At 41.1% G+C, this 21,344-nt stretch overlaps 1 protein-coding gene across 1 annotated transcript in view; it reads right to left on the bottom strand.

Moving 5' to 3' along the window:
• Positions 1-21,344, bottom strand: part of LOC148878350 (Nodulin MtN21 /EamA-like transporter family protein) — a 53,249-nt gene that overhangs the window by 21,049 nt on the left and 10,856 nt on the right. Inside the window, exon 4 of the mRNA XM_088953356.1 lies at positions 14,008-14,123. Within this exon, the coding sequence (XP_088809482.1) occupies positions 14,008-14,123 (116 nt within the window). The remainder of the gene's footprint in view (positions 1-14,007; positions 14,124-21,344) is intronic.

Below are 21,344 nucleotides of genomic sequence, written 5' to 3'. Positions count from 1 at the left end.
TTGGTCTTTTATTTTTTTAGAACTTTTTGCATTTTTGTGCCTTGCTTCAAAAAAGGCATGTGCCTTGCCTTGTGCCATTCACTTTTAAAACACTAATATCTCTTTGGGTTCTTTACGTTTTTTTGTTTCCAAGGTTATTTAAGTTTGTTAAGTTGCCCAATTTAGGGTGTGAGGATTGTCAACTTGGAAAACATTGTAGACATTCTTTTTAGTCAAGTAATAAAATAAACTCTTCGGTTTTTTATATTATTTAAATTGATGTTTGGGGACCATAATTTTCCTTCTATGGGTGGTTATCATTATTTTCTCTTATTTGTGGATGATCATTCTCGTGATGAGGTGCCTATTTTGGTATGATAGTTTCATTAGATGGTTCTTACACATTTTGGAGTTTGAGTTAAGGTATTTAGATCAGATAAGACCTAGCATCTTATTTATTAGAACATGGGAGTGATTCATCAAAACAATTGTTCATATACTCCACAAAAAAAATGGTGTAGCATAAAGGAAGAATGGACATTGTGGAAGTGGCAAGAAGTATTATGGTGAGCTCCATAGTTCTAGTTCGTTTTTAGGGTGATGTAATTCTTATGACAGTCTTCTTGATTAATTGGGTACCCTTTCGTGTTCTTGGGTACACGTACCATATAGCCTCCTTTTTTTTGGAGGGGGAAATGTTTCATATTCCTTTGAGGGTTTCTGGGTATGTATATTTGTCCATATCCTTGGTCCTCACTACTCGAAACCAGATCCTAAAGCAAAAAAGTTTATATTCCTTAGGTATGCAAGAAATCAAAAGGGGTATTGTTGTTATTATCTGGTGTTAGGAAGTCAGCATGTCAATATGGATGTCACTTTCTTTGAGCCCACACCTTTCTTTTCAGGTAATCCTTCTTAAGGGGAGTGTTTTAAGGGAGATAATGAGCAACCCACACCACTTCCTATTCTGTCGGTTCGGCTGATTTAGTGCTTATGTTAGTCATATTTGTGTCTTAAGTCCTTAGTTATTGGGCCTAAACTTGTTTAATGTTTTATTTGTCTAGGTATCCCATCACTAATCAGGGGCATTCTAGTCCATTCATGTAACATTATTTTGTAAACATCTATTTAAGATTGTAGGGTCGGCTGAAGTAGATGAGCCGCCATTCTCAAATCTTCTTCTCTTCTTCTTCTTCTTCTTCTTCTTCTTCTTCTTCGGCTGCTGTGTTCTAGCAAACATGGTATCAGAGCACTAATTCGTCTATCTGGTTATAGCCGCCACTTTTCTGCTCTTCTCTATTCCTTTTATTCCTCTCTCTCTCTCTCTCCCTATCTTGGCCATTGTGAAGAAACCCTAGGGTTGACCGTAGAGCGCAGCAAGGTCTGTATCTAGGGTTTCCCTTGGTTGTAGGGCCCAAGGGGAGTTTGTTCCAGAAGTCGATGCCCTACTAGACACCTTGCAGCAGGTAGTAGCCATTCGATTGCTAAGAGAGATGTGTGGAACAGATCTAGGTGGAAGGACTGACTTCGACAGTCCTAGTACAGATCGTAAGGGTGATCACAGTCTACGACAGCAGAAGTCAAACCCCAGCCTAGTCCAGAAGTGTTCAGCACAGTACAAAGGTGGATTGTTCTTGGTTTCAGACCTGTTATGAGGGGTTCTCAGTCTTGTAACAGCTTCGGTAAGTCTGAAATAGTGTTCTTTGTACTGAGTTTTCAATTGTGATCACTATAAGAGGAAGGAGATGTCTTCAATATCGGGAGAAGTGTCTTCTAGGGATAATAAAACTAGTGGGAGGTCTCCTAATCTGGAAAATCCAAATCTGCACAGCTTGCAGATCACCAGTGTATTGTTGGATGAATACAACTTCAAAGAATGGTCTGTTTCAGCCATGCTCTTCATTACTTCCCAGGAACTCACGGGTTATTTAGATGGACAGAAGAAGGAACCTAAAGTGGGTAGTGTGGAGTACACAGTATGGCGTAAGGAAAATGCTACTGTTATGTCCTGGCTACTTGCTTCGATGACTCCAAGAGTGGCTAGGACTGTTCAACACTTTCCAACTGCTGCTAAGATTTGGGAGAAAGTTTCTAAAACTTATGGACAGAGAGAACAATGCTAGAATTTATAGGCTAAACCAAGACATTGATGCATTGAGACAAGGAGATATGACAGTTGCAACATATTTTGCAACCCTAGAAGGACTATGGGAAGAACCTGATCATCATCTTATTCTAGATTGGGAGAATGCAAAAGACAAGGAGAGGCATGATAAACAAATTCAAGAGGGTAGAGCCTTTAAGTTCTTGGCTGGTTTAGACCCAATGTATGAGAGCATAAGGTCTCAAATTTTGGGAAGGGATGAAATGCCAGATTTACATCATGTCTATTATCTAGTAAGGAATGAAGAGGTTAGGAAGAAAGAGATGCAAGTTGACACTCAAATACAGCCAGTTGAACAGCCTGTTGAACATTTAGCCCTGATTTCTTCAAACCAAAAGGGGAACAAGCACTCAGACAAGAGGCATCTTAAGTGCACTCATTGTGGAGGTGAAAGGCATGTAAAAGAGACTTGTTGGGTTCTTTATCCTCATCTGAAACTAGCTGCATTAAGGAAAGACAAGAAGCACCAGAAGAATCAAACAGCAAGTGGGAACCTTGTTACTAGTCACAGTGGTGATAGCTCGAAGAACACATCTACAGTTGCATCTTCTCCCATGGGACAAACTGCTAATTCCTCTGCATCCGGGTCCTTGGGTTTCACTACTGATGAGGTAGAGGTCCTTAGCTAGGCCTTAACCCGTCTAAGGACTAATTCCCTTGCTTCCACCTCCCTTGTCAGATCAGGTATTATCTCTGTTTATAGTGCAATTAGTTCTATTGACTCTACTTCTTGGATTATTGATTCCGGAGCAACTGACCACATGACACACATGTCCTCTTTATTTTCTTCTTATCAATTGATGTCTGGCCAAGATAAGATGAGAGTTGCTAACGGTTCTCTCTCCACCATCTCTGGGAGGGGAGGGGGGGTCGACCTAAGCAAGGACCTCTCTTTAAATCTGTTCTGCATGTACCCAATCTTACTTCCAATCTCTTATCTGTTTCAAAGCTTACTGTTAGAATTCAGGTCTACCTTAGAGTTCGGCCTGACTGAGTTCAGTTATGTAGAAGAAGAAAGAGTGATAGAGAAAGAGAGAAAGAGAGAAAGAGAGAATTCTGGTTCGAACTGAAATGGTCAACTTGACTTCTCCCAATCGGCCAGTAAGTATTTATATTATTATTAAAACATAACTGAAAAGACCTATGTGCCCTTACTTAAGTTAAGAGCACATGTTTCAACACAACATTACAGATCTGCAACATCAATCAAGGTATAAAGACAGAAATACCCCTACGCTAACACTCCCCCTCAAGCTGGTGAGTATATATCATATACTCCCAGCTTGTTACATATGTAGTCCACTCTTCCCCGACTCAAGCCTTTTGTAAATAAGTCAGCCCACTGATTTCCTGTATTAACATGTGTAGTGTCTAGCTCTCCATTCAACACCTTCTCCCTCACAAAGTGACAGTCAACCTCAATGTGCTTGGTTCTTTCATGAAACACTGGATTAGAGGAGATATGAACTGCAGCATGATTATCACAATAGAGCTTCATTGGAGTGTTAATGTTGTACCCTACTTCCTGTAGAAGGTTCCTTAGCCACACTAATTCACAAGCGGTATGCGCCATAGCCCTATATTCTGCCTCTGCACTGCTCTTGCCACAACCGTCTGCTTCTTACTTTTCCATGTCACCAGATTACATCCTAGAAATGTGCAATAGCCTGTAGTAGACCGCCTATCAGACATAGAACCGGCCCAATCAGCATCAGAATACCCTTCTATTTCAAGTTTTCCCCCACTCTTGTATGTCAGACCGCGACCCGGGGCCCCTTTTAGATACTTCACAATTCTCAGAATTGCATTCCAATGAGGAGTCAGATGTTTTTGCATGAACTGGCTTACCACACTAACTGCAAATGAGATGTCTGGTCTAGTAATGGTTAGGTAGTTCAGTTTGCCCACAAGTCGTCGGTATCTGCCAGGGTCTTCAAACACTTCACCCATATCACTGCTTAGCTTGGTATTTATGTGCATGGGTGTTTCAGCTGGTTTGGCACCCAACAAGCCTGTTTCTTCTAGCAAATCAAGCACATACTTCCTCTGGCACAGGTTAATCCCAGACTTGGATCTCGCTACCTCTATCCCCAAGAAGTATTTCAGTTTACCTAGATCCTTTGTCTGAAAGTGATCCTGCAGATAAGTTTTCAGCCTATCAATACCAATGTTATCATTCCCAGTAATAACAATATCATCTACATACACCACCAACAGTATTTTTCCTCCCAGAGAGTCATGACTAAATACAGAATGGTCAACTTTGCACTGTTTCATGCCAAACTTCTTTACCACCTCACTGAACCTACCAAACCATGCTCGAGGAGACTGTTTAAGCCCATATATAGCCTTCCTTAGTCTGCACACCTTACCATCCTCCCCCTGAGCAACAAACCCTGGAGGTTGCTCCACGTAGACCTCCTCGAGTAAGTCACCATGCAAAAAGGCATTCTTGATATCAAGCTGATATAGTGGCCACTCATACATGGCTGCAAGAGAGATCACAACACGAACTGACCCTATCTTAGCAACCGGTGAGAAGGTCTCTGTGTAGTCAATGCCATAGGTTTGGGAGTACCCTTTTACAACTAATCGCGCTTTCAGGCGTTCAACACTACCATCAGGCAAATACTTAACCATGTAAACCCACTTACAACCAACAGCTTGCTTCCCAGGAGGAAGAGCAGCAAGGTCCCAAGTATGATTATAATGAAGGGCTGAGAGTTCTTCTTCCATGGCATGGCACCACCCTGGAGAGGCAAGGGCTTCCTGGACATCTTTAGAAACAATAACCGATGATAACAAGGTAACAAACTGGTGATGGGAAGCGGAAAGGTGAGTAAGAGAAACATAATTAAAAATGGGATGAAGGTGCAAGTGCGTTTACCTTTCCGCAAAGCAATGGGTAGATCAATCTCAGATGCCAAGTGGGGTTCTGGTGCCGGATCCGTCGACGGAGATGTAGCCGGAGGAGTAGTAGCCGATGAACGTGGGCGATGTGTATACACATGACGGATAGGTGGGTGTTCAACAGGTGGTGGCACCGGAGGCAAGGATTCGGTCACAACTAGAACAAAGGGAGGAGGATCGACAACGGGAAGTGGAAGGGGAGGAGGTGATGAGGAGGAAGAAGCATCACTAGACCCCAAAAAGAATGGAGTAGACTCAAAGAAACTGACATCAGCACACACAAAGGACCGTCGAGAACCAGGATGATAACACCTATACCCTTTTTGGGTCCGAGAATAGCCAAGGAAGATGCACTTGAGAGAACGGGCATCAAACTTGTCGTTCCCAGGACCCAGATTATGGACAAAACAGACACACCCAAAAACTCTCAGCGTAAGAGGGAACAGAGACAAAGAGGGAAACAAGACCTGAAACGGAGACTGGCCATCAAGGATGAACGTGGGCATCTGATTAATCAGAAAACAAGAGATAAGCACTGCATCACTCCAAAAAGGTTTGGGAACATGCATGTGATGCATTAGGGATCTTGCTGTTTCAAGGAGGTGGCGATTCTTTCTCTCAGTCACCCCGTTTTGTTGTGGGGTGTAGGTACACGAGATCTGATGTATAATGCTGTGTTGGTCCAAGTATTCCTGAAATGATGAGGATAAATATTCGCAGCTATTATCAGAATGAAAAACTTTGATGTGGGTACCAAATTGGTTACGAATTTCAGCATAAAATTTTTGGAAAATGGTAAACAATTCACTTCTTTCTTTCATTAAATAGAGCCACGTCATCCTTGAAAAATCATCCACAAAATTGATAAAATATCTGTATCCATTATATGACATTACTTTATAAGGACCCCAAACATCTGAATGAACTAAAGAAAAAGGACTCGACACACGGTTATCAACCCTAGAACTAAAGGGAACACGATGGTGTTTCCTAAACTGACACAACTCACAATCCAAAATAGAAAGCGACTCAAGGACGGAACCAAGGACTTCAAGACTTTGAGCGACGAATGACCAAATCGGCAGTGCCACTAGAGAGGAGAAAGAGATGACTGGAGAGCTGTTGAAGTTCTACCACCACCACCGTCAAGATAATACAGTCCACCTGCTTCATGCCCTACACCAATCCTCATCCCCGTCTTGAGATCCTGAAAGACACACATAGAAGGATAAAAGGTAATGGAGCAGTTAAGTGATTTGGTCAGCTTACTAACAGACATAAGGTTAAAAGGCAATTTAAGAACATACAGAACTGATGAGAGGGATACAGGATCTAGGTCAACATTACCAACACCACAAATTGAGGATGTGGAACCATTAGCAAGGGTGACAGATTGTGATGTTGAGCAATGAGATAAGGAGGAAAACACACCTGGAGTTCCAGTCATGTGATCGAAGGCTCCAGAGTCAATGATCCAGGGATTGGGTGTAGATGCCAGACAAGCCATACCAGAGTGAGCAAAAGTCGTCGTGTTCTGCTGTGATTGGATAAACCTCTCATATTCATCACGGGGAACACTTACCATCTCTTTCATGGGACCATCTATGGATGTAGGAGGCAACTAGTCATATGAATGATTCTCCTGTTTAAAGCTGGAACTTGAGTCACCGGCCGCGGCATGATTGGCCCAGGTTGAGGGAGGACCATGTAAATCATAACAATAGTTGATGGTATGTCCATCCATACCACAATGAGTGCACTTCCTCGGGCCTGAGCTACGTCCTCTACCACGGGCTCCCCCTGAATCTCTGCTCCTAGTACGACCACCACCACGATTATAAGTAAACCCATCATTGCCACTTCGGCCATATGCAAAACCACTACCAACACCACGGCCAGACTGAGCTCCCCGAGCTCCACCTCTACCACCATGGCCTCTCGATGCAGCAAAGGCAGATCTATTTGAGATATTAGAGTTCTCAGTAGATCCGATAGAAATCCTCCGAAGTCGAGCAAATACCTCTTCTAGGGACGGAAGAGCTGATCACCCTAATATCTGAGCCCATACTGGTTCATATTCAGACTTTAGTCCCACAAAAATCTAGTCACATCAAGCTGCTCTCTCTATTGTTGCTTAATCTTGACATCAGAAGTGAGAGGATGATAGACATTCAACTCATTACGAATGTCCCTCATGTTGGCATAGTACTCCTCAAGACTCTGATTACCCTGTTGCAGATTAAAGTACTTTTGATAAAACTAATAAATTCTGGTTGTATTGTCCTGCCCCGAATACAATTTTTTCGCATGGTCCCACACGTCTTTGGCAGTATCAAGGAACATGAAGTTCACACTAATCCTGGGTTCCATATTGTTCCACAACCATGTGATGATCTGAGCGTCCTCTTGCTCCCAATCTTCATACTCGTGAGAGTCAGAGGAGGGTTTCTCCTCTCTGATATGTTTTACCTTCTTCTTTGCCTTTAGAAAGACTTCAACGGATTTAGCCCAAGGCACATAATTCTCTCCATTTAACTTAATGGAAGTCATCTGAACATTCAGCTAGTCTGTAGGCACCATCACACTAGGTTTATAATCATTATTGTCTCCCATTATGTTATCACCAATTCTGCACACTTGCTGAATTCTATTATCATTGAGATCTGCACACTACACACCACCAGGTCACACCTGTCACAGTGATTGCAGCACTGATTGTTGCTGGAATGTTGCTCTTTACACCACAAACCCTGCTCCTACAACTACCTGAAATCTCACCACTATATGATCATATCTCTTCCTTCAACATGCACAAAGAAACCAGCATAAACCCTAGCTCTTACTGGTCGAAACACACCTCCTATTTAATCCATAACTGATATCAAGAACTGAAATCTCTTACCTTATCGCTGAAGTAACACCCATGCGAGCAGGAGAGCAGTCCACACACAACAGCTGCTTCACACACAACAACCACACACAGTTCGACCCTCTATTCTTCCTCTACTAGGAGAGGGCGATCTCAGAACTCACAACAACCGACCACATACGACCTGACTGGAGGCATAGAGACCCCCAAGGGAAGAGGGCGATCACTCCTTTTCAGCCCTTTCCCTTATCTCCAATCGAACACAGAAAAAAAGAGGAAAACCCTAGATAGGGTGCATAGAGAATGAACCCTAGGCAAGTAGAAATCTAGGCAGATTTAACCTGCTCTGATACCATGTTAGGATTCAAGTCTGCCTTAGAGCTCGGCCTAACTGAGTTCAGTTATGTAGAAGAAGAAAGAGTGATAGAGAAAGAGAGAAAGAGAGAAGAGAGAATTCTGGTTCGAACTGAAATGGTCAACTTGACTTCTCCCAGTCGGCCAATAAGTATTTATATTATTATTAAAACATAATTGAAAAGACCTATGTGCCCTTACTTAAGTTAAGAGCACATGTTTCAACACAACATTACAGATCAGCAACATCAATCAAGGTATAAAGACAGAAATACCCTTACGCTAACACTTACCAAGAATTTAAACTGTAGCATAACTTTCTTTCCTACTCATTGTGTCTTTCAGGACAGATTGATGAAGAGAACGATTGGGAGCGGTCATGAGTGTGGAGGTCTCTACTATTTTGATGCAGACATCAGTTCGGCCTTACAAACATCTGCTGCCAATAGTCAAAATAATGAGGAGTCAATAGATAGGTTACACTTGTGGCATGCTAGGCTAGGTCATTTACTTTTTTCATCATTGCAAGGGTTGTTTCCTAAATTATTCAAGGGTATTTCAAGTCAAAGTTTAGTTTGTGAAGTGTGTCAGTTGTCAAAACAATGTAGAACACTTTATCCAATTTCTAGTAATGAAATTCAAGCTCCTTTTGATTTGGTCCATTCTGATGTTTGGGGCCCTTCACCTCTTGTTTCTGTAGATGGCTTTTGTTACTTTATCAGTTTTATTGATCATTACTCACGATGCACATGGATCTACTTGTTAAAAGGACGTGATGAAGTGCCACGGATAACCATGGCATTTTGTAAAATGATTGAAACTCAATTTGACAAGAAGATTTAGCAATTCCATTCGGACAATGTTGCTGAATATTTTGAAAGATCCTTGAACTTGTTCATGGAGGATGCTGGCATGCTACATCATTCATCTTGTGCTAGTACCCCTCAACAGAATGGGGTTGCTAAGCGCAAAAATAGACACTTATTGGAGACCGCTCGAGCTTTACTATAGGTTCCCAAGCACTACTAGTCTCGAGCAGTCCTTACCGCATCATATCTGATAAATCGGATGCCATCCAAGGTGTTGGGTATGAAAACTCCTTTCTCTGTCCTTTGTCCTAATCTTCCAGACTTTCCTCTTCCACCTAGAGTCTTTGGTTGTGTATATTTTATACATGTAAAGGATCCAAAGAAGACCAAGTTGGATCCTAGGGCTACGAAAGGAATCTTTCTATGGTACTCTCCTACACAGAAGGGTTACAAGTGTTATGATCCCGTCACCAAGAAGAAATACGTCACAAAAGATGTGGTATTTTTTGAGTCTCAATCCTATTTTCATTCTTCCTAGAATCCTCTTCAAGGGGAGATTAGTGGGATGGAAGAGGATTCTTCTTCCCACTCCTTTTTTGTGCCTCTTTCTGCCTCAGGCCTTCCATCTTCTCCTAGTTGTAGCATCTCGGGTGAACTTAGTGAGGCTCCCATTGCACTCGTTACCACTCTTGATGTTGCAGATGTAACTGAGGACACCAGTAGGCAACAAAAAGATATAAGAATCACCTACAACAAAAGGAAAAAATACCCTCTAACTCATGGCAGCAACCAATCGGACTCGGATCAATCTGTCTCAACAACTCCAAGTAATCTTATAACTCATACTTCTGATTTGGATCTCCCTATTGCTCTTCGTAAGTCTACCCGCTCTTGTACTATCCGACACCCCGTTGCTGAATTTGTTTCTTACTCATGTTTATCTCCTCGTTATTATTGCTTTGTGTCTGCTCTCTCCTCTGTGCATGTCCCTACTAGGTACTCAGAGGCAGTGTCTGACCCAAGATGGAGAGAGGCTATGAATGAAGAAATGAAAGCCTTAATGAAAGCAAGGACTTGGGAATTAGTGGATCTACTAGAAGGGAAGAGCATTGTGGGATGCAAGTAGGTGTTCACTGTAAAGCATAGGGAGGACGGGTCCATTGAAAGATACAAGGCCAGACTTGTGGCAAAGGGGTTTACTCAAAAGGAAGGGATTGACTACAAGGAGACCTTTGCTCCAGTCGCGAAGCTCAACACAATCCGGGTTTTATTGTCATTAGCTGCAAGCTTCTCATGTACATCAGTTGGATGTGAAGAATGCTTTCCTAAATGGCGATCTACGTGAAGAGGTATTCATGGATCCTCCGCCAAGTTATGCTTTTGATGGGAAAGTGTGTAAACTGAGGAAAGCATTATATGGTCTTAAGCAGTCTCCTCGGGCTTGGTTTGAGAAGCTTTGTGGGGCCATGAAGAGAGTGGGATACACTCAAAGTGGTGCAGATCATACCTTGTTCATAAGGAAATAGAATAGCAAACTTACGACACTCATCGTCTATGTGGATGATATGGTGATTATTGGGGATGATCTGGAAGAGATAAAAAGATTAAAGGAGTTCTTGGCTTCTGAGTTTGGGATCAAAGACTTGGGCCATCTGAGATACTTCCTTGGAATTGAAGTTGCTAGGTCACAAGAGGGCATCTATATATGTCAACGGAAGTATGTCCTTGATCTTCTAGAGGAAACATGTATGATGGGGTGTAGACCAGCAGATACTCCAATAGAACAGAACCATGGTCTATAAGAATCAATAGGAGAGGACTACCTTGATAAAGAGAGATACCAAGGGGGTTGTGTTCCAACAAACATATTCCATCTCCTTCTTCTTCTTCTTCTTCTTCTTCTTCTTCTTCTTCTTCGGCTGTTGTGTTCCAGCAAACATATTCCATCTCCTTTACCTACTCCAGTACCAGCCCCAGTTGTTCCACCTACTTTGCCCGCTCCATTACATCCCACTTCTCAGTTTCTTACACGTCAACGCATATGGAAACACAAGGGGGTTGATTCCACAATAGAGGAACCCACACCACTTCCCGGCTCATTTGAGATCTGACACAAACTTAGGTATGCCCTTCCTATTGCACTCTAAAAGGGGAAGAGAAAGTGTACAACCATTGTATTTCACATCATCTTTTCTATAGTGGCTTATCTCTCTCTTATTGTGCCTTCCTTTCCTCTCTTGATTTTGTGTCTGGACGGGCTTGAACAGGCTTTTTGGCCCGCGGGCTTAACCTTGGGCCAAAAAGCCCGGCCCGCATAAAATTCGAGTCGGACTCGGGCTTTGCCAAAATAGCCCTGCCCGAGCCCAGCCTGACCTGACCTATAGTTAAACCTAAGTAAACCCGGCCCGTCCTATAGTTAAACCTAAGTAAAAACCCTATGTGATGTCTATTTGAATAATTTTTTTGATTTGAGAAGGTCATTGATTCACTTGTAGGCTCATTGTTCATTTAAATCATACCTTGTTTGTAAAGAGAAGGGGATCACTAATGTCAATGCTAATAGTATATGTGGGTTACATAGTCTTAGGGAATTACTTGAGTGAAATTAATGCCTTAAAGAAGAACGTGCACTAGGAGTTTGAGATAGCCCGGCCCGAGCCCAGCCTGACCTGACCTATAGTTAAACCTAAGTAAACCCGACCCGTCCTATAGTTAAACCTAAGTAAAAACCCTATGTGATGTCTATTTGAATAATTTTTTTGATTTGAGAAGGTCATTGATTCACTTGTAGGCTCATTGTTCATTTAAATCATACCTTGTTTGTAAAGAGAAGGGGATCACTAATGTCAATGCTAATAGTATATGTGGGTTACATAGTCTCAGGGAATTACTTGAGTGAAATTAATGCCTTAAAGAAGAACCTGCACTAGGAGTTTGAGATTAAGGACTTTGAGGAGCTAAGGTATTTTCTGGGTATTGAAGTGGCAAGGTTCAAACATGGGATCTTCATCTCCCAAAGAAAGTATATGTTGGATCTGAATACAGGAGATTGGAAAACTTGGAACCAAACCAATTGATACGCCTATTGACCAAAACCATATAATTAATGCTTTAGATGGTGAGCTAGTAAAGGATGTTGGGACGTATAAGAAATTGATGGGCTGACTGCTATACATGCGCATGACATGTCTAAATATCTCCTATGTAGTAGTGCTGTGAGCTAGTACATGTATGCCCCACAAGTTCAATACTAGGAAGCTATTGATAGGATACTTGCCTATTTGAAAAGGCATCCAAGTAGAAGGATATTGTTTGCTAATTATGGACACATGAAGTTGGAAGCTTATATTGATGCAGATTGGGCAAGGTGCCTAAATAATAGGAAATCTACTTCAAGAGTTTGCACTCTTGTTGGAGGTAATCTGGTTTCATGGAAGAGTAAGAAACAATCAGTTATAGCCAAGTCAAGTGCAAAAGCAGAATAGCTATGGAACATGGTGTTTCAGAGCTTCTCTGGGTTTGGTCCTTACTGGGAGAGCTTGGAATCAACGCAGAGGAACCTATGGCATTGTATTGTGATAATCAAGCAACGATTAACATTGTTCATAACCCAACTCAGCACGATAGGACAAAGCATATAGAAGTAGATAGGCATTTCATAAGAGAGGATGACATCTGGGGAAGTTTGTCTGCCATCATTTGACTTCCAACTTACTAATGCACTCACCAAGGGGGTTGCACAAAGCAAGCTTGAACATGATCTACGCAAGTTGGGAATGTACGACATCTACTCCCAACTTGAGGGGGAGTGTTGAGGTTTTAGTAGTTTATGTTTTATGTTTTAAATTAGTGTTATTGGGCCCAAGTCCCAACAGTTTAGTGCTTTCTTTTATGGTATTGACAGCATCCGCCCTATTAAGGGCAATATTAGACATTGTAGTTCTTTTTAATTAGTGACTATATAAGTTAATGAGTGGGGCATCCAGATCTATCATTGGCTTCTCCCATCTTTTCTTCTCATTCTCTTCTTCTCTTCTCTCTAAGAAACATTTCTTCTTATACTCTTTTACTTTTTGTTATAAATCTGGTTATATTTTCTGAATTTTCTACTCATTTTGTTTTAGATAAGTAGATATACAAAAATGTAGAAACTATGTGTGCAAGTGTAAAGTTCAGAAAATCCAATTTAATTAAATAAATAAAAAGTTAAGATTTTGGATCCAGAAATACAAGTGTTGCATGGGGCACAGGACATATCTAAGGTCAAAAGGTTTATCTTACTACTAATGGTCTCTAGGGAAAATGGCACTCATCATGTACATAAGTTGTTCATTCATTTCAAATAAACTAGGAGAAAAATGGAAACACTATGTAGAAGGGCACCTCAAGAATCCAAGGTTTTGGAATTCATTTAGGATGGCCCTTGCAACACTGACAGTCACCCAAGAGGGAGTGTGTGATGCAGGCTGTCCATGTGAAAGTAGAAGAAAATTTTCCCTACCATCATTTTCCTCTTGCTTTTCTATTTCTCTACCCAACATGAATTCTTCAGTGTTACGAAACCCTTTTTTTTTTATAAATGAGGAAATCTATTAATCACAGAACATAGGAGATACAAGTGACCCAAGATGAGGCATGAGGTGCAACCTCTTCAGAAAAGCCAAAAGAAGATTCTTAAACATTCAAGTCCACACTTTTGACCATGTTCCCTATTTTGTTTTTTATATTTATTTATATCATAATATATATATATATATATATATATATATTCTTTTATTTTTATATCTCCATACTCAGGAATACCTGCCTTACCAAGATGCTATATTAAAACACACACAAAAAAAAAATTTACATAGAGGACATTGTTTCAATTGCATTGACATAAGAAATGATGCTTCAGTCCCACCATATTAAATGCATACCTCCAACATCTAAAAATTTCAGCTTCTCATTCAAAATGATTCTGGCCATAATAGAAGCCATAATTGGAGTGGTGAAGTTCAACACAATAGCCTGAGATAGAGGTAAGCTTTGTATGCTGAAAAGGAAAGTCAACTAGCTTGTCATTATTAAAGTAGTTACCAAGTATTCAGAGGATAGAAGTTGGAAGCAAATTGCAAAAACATTATAATCAAAGCAAAGCCATCAACAACAGAAGGCAGGATGATCGGAGTATCAATGGTAGTTGAGAAAAAAACACAGGACAAGTGACCAGGAAACATTAAGCAAAATGGGCTTCAAATTGTAATTATTAAGTTAAAGATATAGTAACGGTAAGAAATAAGAAAACAAAATAAAGACAAGCCCTTAAAGTGTTCAAAAAAATCTTGAAAGATAAAACTTAGGCATGGTTCAGACAAACATTATGCAACAATCCTTGTCCCAAAGATGACAATAACAAGAAAGAGAGGTGCTAGAAAATCAGTAAGCCTCTTGCCTTCCGGCACTTTTAACTTCTAGTCAATGGCAGCATGCCACCTGGATGACAACTTGTCAGTGGGCATCCCCTTAGATGATTTACTAGAAGTGGTACCACTACATCTAGGATGTATTTTGGGCCTTCTCACCCTGTATAGTTGCATTGTTGTTTTTGGGATGCATAGCATTTTTAGAGTTGGTTTCTTGTATTTGGCCCTGCCAATCTAAAAGTGGTCTGCTCTCAGACCTGAACCCACATTCTCATGCTAGAATTTACCCTTACACCAAGTAATGACCCCCATATCATTAAGCATTGTGGATGGGACATGGTTTATATTAATTATAAGCACCTAATTTTTCCCAACACTTGAGCATCCTAAATAATTATTTCCTTTTCTGCAGTATTAAAAAATAATGTGGAACGTGCTCTGCTGACCTAATATGAGGTTTATGGTTATTTTGACTGACACAATAACTAAGCATCATTCAAAATAATGTTTCAACTCCATAGTCCATATTCAAGCAGTATTGTGTTGTTGCTCTGCCACATCAGCTTCAGCTGGATTATAGTCAGATTTTTATATGAATTCTAACAACACATTTGAGAGGCAGATTATTATAAATAACAGAGGAATATTTTTTTTAATAATCTCACATCTGCAGAATCTGCCACATAAGGCAGACAGTCATAACCGCCTGCTGTTTTCTCTTAAAATGCTTGGAGGCTGTATTATTTGTAAGAAAGCATAGGTTTAACATTAGATGATGTAACATGGTTGCATTATTATGAACAATACATCCCTGAGCAGGTATTCAATTACAAATATTGACCACCATGCCTCTCCATGATCCCAACTCTCTAAAATTCCCATTTTACTTTCCAAAGTTTCCAAAACAAGGTAGAAAAGGCCCAAAAAAAAAAATCAAACGAAGCCAGAAAGAGAAGTTGGGAGCATAATCATTTCAGTTGTCATTGGTAAAGGATAATTTTTTGTTCCTCTTTTGTTGTGAAGAAGGAGAAGAAAAGTTGGGAGCAAGAAGACAAACAAGGATCTTCTGTTTACCTTTTATTTTCTACATTTCCTCTCTCTATTTCTGCCATTTTCCCCTACTGTCATTTTCCATTTCTTTTTCTTTCTTTATGGATGAGCCTTAGCTAAGCTAGGAATCCTTCCTTTGTCTTGAAATAAATTACCAAGGGCCAGAGAACTTGTTTAGAAAAGTGGTATTTGATTGAATGAACAGAGGCAATAAGAGGCACCTCTAGGTCTTTAAAAGCCACTGTTTAAAAGAAAGGGAAAATGACAAACAAGGATCTTCTGTTTACCTTTTATTTTCTATATTTCCTTTCTCTATTTCTGCCATTTTCCCCTACTGTCCTTTTCCCTTTCTTTTTCTTTCTTTATGGATGAGCCTTAGCTAAGCTAGGAACCCTTCCCTTGTCTCGAAATAAATTACCAAGGGCCAGAGAACTTGTTTAAAAAAGTGGTATTTGATTGAATGAACAGAGGCAATAAGAGGCACCTCTAGGTCTTTAAAAGCCACTGTTTAAAGCTGCATATTTTAGTTTTACTTTTTCTAAATAAAATGGTAACTTTATTAAAAAAAAAAAAACTGATTTTCTCAGTTGTCTTAGGGAAAATAATGTCAAAATTTCCACTAACTTTTTGACAAAATTTTGATTTTTCTAAGAGGAAGTTTTGCCAAAATGTTCTCTTGAATAGAACTCCCTTTCCAAGCCAAGTAGAAATTTGTTGGATATTAATATGTTAGTACTTCATTTGCTTAAAAGGAGATTAGATATAAATATCTATTTAAGTTGTGATTGACTAAATATATTCAGGAAGTTCCATGGTGCATGTTTGCGGATGACATTGTTTTAATTGATGAAACTAATGAAGGATTAAATGCAAAATCAAATTTATGGACAAATGCCCTAGAAACAAGAGATTTTAAAATAAGTAGGGCCAAAATAGAGTATATGACATGTGAATTTAGTAATAATAGCAGTGCAAATCAAAATACACTTAGGATTAGAGACCAAGAGATAACTCAATGTGACCAATTCCGGTACCTTGGTTCAATAATTCATAACAAGGGAGAGATTGAGGAGGGATGTCACCCGAAGAATTAGAGCAGGATGGGCAAAATGGAGGGGTGCATCTGGACTTCTATGTGATAGGCAAATACCACCTAGATTAAAAGGAAATTTCTATAAAAAAGTTGTTAGGCCAGCTATGTTGTATGGAGCAAAGTGTTGGGCAGCCAAGAAAGAACATGAAATGAATGTGGCAAAAATGCAAATATTAAGGATGAGTGGAAAAACCAGAAAGGATAGGACTAGGAATGAAGTTATCTAAAGGAACCTAGGGCTAGCTCCTGTAGGTATATACCGCTCACTCAGACCCTCAAAGAACGAACACTCAGACATTAGGATTAACACCACAGAAGCATATGCGAGTAGCTTGCAATCGACGGGCATGCTGCGATAAACTTACGAGACACTATTACCTCAGTGGTGAACTCGCGATACACGAAGCAGAACCATGATAAACTCGCGGTCCACCAAGCCCAGTCAATGCCCAAACCTAAAGAAACCCCACAGGGACCCGTCCAAAGGACCCAAGCCCACCTGAACGTGTGATGAAGCTACACCCACTACAATGTGCGATGAACTCACAACCCATGAGCCCACTCTTGACGACGGGTTAGAAGGGACATTAGGCCGAGCCCATGGCAAGGCCCGCGTGTGCCTGGACGCACACAGACCCACGATAGCAAAGAACCCTGCAAGCCGCCACGAGGAATCAACAAAGCACCGATCGCCGACGGTGACATCACCATTACCACATAAGACTAGCTATAACACGCAAAAAGGTAGTGACGCACGTGAGTAATGAGGGATTTCGAGGATAAGGAATGCCAGTCCCTGAGAAGATTCTCATGAAACACGTGGCGATACCCAGTAGCACATCCAATAATTGATAGCGAATCAAATATTCCCTTCCCCTATACGGAGCAAATATCTTCATCTCCTACCTTTTAGGATCTTGGGATCTCATCCATAAATAGGGATCCCCCTCACATCAGAAGTCATCCAATCCCAAGCAATCTGTTGCCTAGCACCCCCGAGTTATCCTGCATCCTCAACCCAAAGATCCTCACTTCCCTAACCACGAGACCCTTCTCTGTCTTTCAAAGAGACTGCTCCTCACCCCAGCCTTACCCCGCCTACAGCTCCAATAGATGATAAAATGAAAGAGAGTAGACTAAGATGGTTTGGGCATGTGCATAGAAGATCACCGACTATGCCAGTTAGAAGAAGTGATTTGTTACACATTGAAGGGCCTAGAAAAGCTTGGGGTAGACCAAAAAGGACATGGCTAGAAGTAGTAAGAAATGATCTAAGCACTAATAATTTAACAGTGGATATGGATTGGTGTAACAAGATTCATGTAGCCAACCCCATATAGTTGGGATAAGACACGGATGATGATGATGATGATGATTTAAGTTGTGATCAAATTTTGATTTTCTAAGGGGAAATTCTATCAGTTTTTTTTCTGAAATTTCCCTAAAACTAGATTCTAAAATTAGAAGTGTCATACCCCCCACATCCATTCCTTGCATCATCATTGTATTTTTTTTTCAAAAACGTCAAAAATTCCTTAATCCGCATCTCCTTTTGATTTTTCCATATAATGGCCATGTTTAGAGCTAGGGAAATTCTAATAGCTTATCCTACCCAATTTGAGCCCCAAATCCAATCCCCTCTTTTCTATTGGTAACTGATTAATTTTATCATATTGCAAGAAAAGAATGATATACAAAAATTCTATGCCACACACCCCTTTAGACTAGAATAGGCCAGACCCTGCTGCATAACACCTTAATCTCAAATTTTCTTGCTTACAACATTTTTTGTTATTAAAGAAAAGAATGGTATACAAAAAACCTAATCCCTCATTCTTTTGTTTTGCTTCTTTTAAAAACTACCAAATGTTTCTGTGTATCTTCAATTTAATATTTTCATCCTTTATTCTCTCTTAACCGTCATTTTAAAAGAGGCTTTTGTTTTTCATCAGCTGCTGAAAATTTTATTGATTAGATTAAAAGAATGATAATGTTGCATTCCGGTGCCTAAGAACCCCTATACTTTTGCGAGAAAAAAGAACCCTATACTTGATAATTTTCAAGTAGCAACCCCACTTTTGGTTTAATAATATAATAAATTTTCCACGGGTGCCACCTTGTGAAAGAACCAATGGTGATCCTAACCACATTATTCCATACCCTTTTGTCCATCACTTTATTAAGAAAAAAACTAAACATTGCTTACATTTTTCAAGTCTTGGTTTCTAGGTCGTTTTTTCAACCAACTTGGCTTTCTGCATGTGTGACACTAGACAAGTAAATGATGTTCTGTTTATCTTTTGTTTTCAGCCCTCCACTTCCATTTTCATTTTCATGGTTTGATTGATCAAAGCAATCCCTGTACAGATTTTGCAGTGTCATGATAAACCTAAATTTCTTTCCAGAAACCCTTTAAACTAGCTGTGTTCACACTATTTTCTTCTAGATTTTAGAAACGTTTTCCATAAAAACTTGTTCTATCAACATGGAGAAAGGTGATATTTTTGTTATTCTAATGACTGAGAGAATATATTGTAATAAGATGATGCAAACATATCTGATGAGGGCAGATTTGGCCCTCCAGTGGAATTGTGACACGTGGCACCTCGTGACAACTAGGCAAACACCCAACCAACAACTTACGAAGTTGGTGACCCACCTGGGCACCGGTCTGGCCGGCCTAGCACGGGTGGCGTGACCTGCACACGGCCCGCGCGACCTGGCGCGACCTGCGCGACCTAGTTGACCCGGATCAGCCTAGCACATGATCCAGCCAAGCCGCCCATAAGACGCCCACCGATAAACTCGGCAGCATGCATACCCCACAAGCTCAGTAGCTCACCAAAGAGCTCGCCAAAGAGCCAGGTAGCTAGGCAGAGTTTGCCACAAGCAGTTCGGCAGAGCTCGCCACAGGGAGTTCGCCCTCAGGCAGTTTTCCACCAGACAGCTCGCCATAGGCAGCTCGTCACTTGTAGAGAAGTTCGGTACAAAAGTAGTTTGGCGTATCGTAGGAAGATCTCCTGCCTGACGACCTGGCCTAGACACTGACCCGCCGACTGACACAAGCACCGACCTAACAACCTGACCCAGACACCGACCAGCTGACTGACGTAGGCGCCGCCCTGACAACTCGGCCCAGGCGCCAACCTGGCCGCCTGACACAAGCACCAGCCTGACGACCTCGAGGAGTTCACCACCATACCCCAGTTCTAACAGGATGTGACAAGTCTTACCATTTGGAGGCTTTTCACCCATCTAACCCGCAAGGACTTCGGTATATAAAGACCTCACCCCCCAAAGGGGAGGGAGATGAAAAAAGGGAAGTAATCCATGCTCTCTAGCTCTCTCGTTTCTCCAATATTATTTTCAAAGCTCTCTATAATCAGAGTGCTAACTTAAGCGTCGGAGAGCCCCCGCCGGGAAAATACCCCCGGGACCTCTGATTCAGTTCTCGCAGGTCCCTCAGCTTCCGTCGCCTACAAAGAGGAGGAAAAGATGGAGTTCTCGTAGGTCCCTCAACTCCCTCCACCTACAAAGAGGAGGAAAAGATGGAGTTCTCGCAGGTCCCTCAGCTCCCACTGCCTACAAAGGAAAGAAGACCACCTCATGCTGAGGGCAGTCGGATTGCGCCGCACCAGGGAGCTCCACCATTCTCTAAGTCCCAGTCGCCTAGTAGGGAGTTCGCCACCAGGTAGCTCTCCACCAGGCAGTTTGCCACCGAGCAGCTCGCCACTAGGCAGTTCACCACCAGGCAGTTCGCCATCAGGGAGTTCGCCACTAGGCAGTTCGCCACTAGGGAGCTCGCCACCAAGCAGTTCGCCACCAGGCAGTTCGCTACTAGACAGTTCGCCACCGGGCAGTTTGCCCCTAGGCAGTTCACCAAGTAGCTCATCACTAAGGCACGTCACCACCGGGTCAAATAACGAGGTACTTAGCCAAAAAATTTTACATCACAAAACATTGGTACGTGGCCGAAAACGGTTACATCAATATCCTTTTTCATTTAAATCTTTTCCTCCCCATTTTGTGTCTGAAACTCACTTTTTTTATGGTTTTATACAAAAATTGCCTACTTATCCATTTCTCATGGTTAGTAGTCTATATGGAGCCGGCTTTCAAATTTTGCATTTCATTCTTAAATCTGAATGACCAATCTCCTCACCGATTTGTAGATGGGTGAAAGATCTTCATTTCTTTTTTCCTTTTTTTTTTTTTGATAAGATATGAAATTTTACTGAAATTAAAGAATAACAGGAGAAAGGTTCAAGGTGGAAACTTCAACCACAGAGGCGCAAGCTGCAGCCTCAATGAGAAAAAAGCATATTACAACTGTGCCCAAAATAATTGATTCTTTTGTATCCCTTGCTTAGCTAAACAATCTGCCACACCATTCACAAAGCTCCCCTAAGTGACCAAGGCGCTTTCTCTGGTTCCCTTAACCACCCGATCTTCATTTCTTTTTTCCCTACTCATGTAAGGGACCTGCTCCAAATACTTATTCACACTAATCAAAATTCGAAACCGATCGTGCCATTTGTATTTGTTAACCATAAAAGAAAATTAACAAATAGATACTCACTCTTTAATGGGCCTGATTGATCTTTAGTGGACTAAGCATACCCAGAACTGGATGATGACCAAGGTTGAACATGATATTTACCAAATGTAACATCACATACAGAATAGATACTTGTAGATGTACTCTATC

This window comes from Nelumbo lutea, chromosome 1 (assembly GCF_056320005.1).
Source record: "Nelumbo lutea isolate HS-2025 chromosome 1, American lotus-T2T, whole genome shotgun sequence".
Taxonomy (NCBI): Eukaryota; Viridiplantae; Streptophyta; class Magnoliopsida; order Proteales; family Nelumbonaceae; genus Nelumbo; species Nelumbo lutea.
Note: the sequence above shows the minus strand (reverse complement) of the source record. Positions and strands in the feature narration are given on the sequence as shown.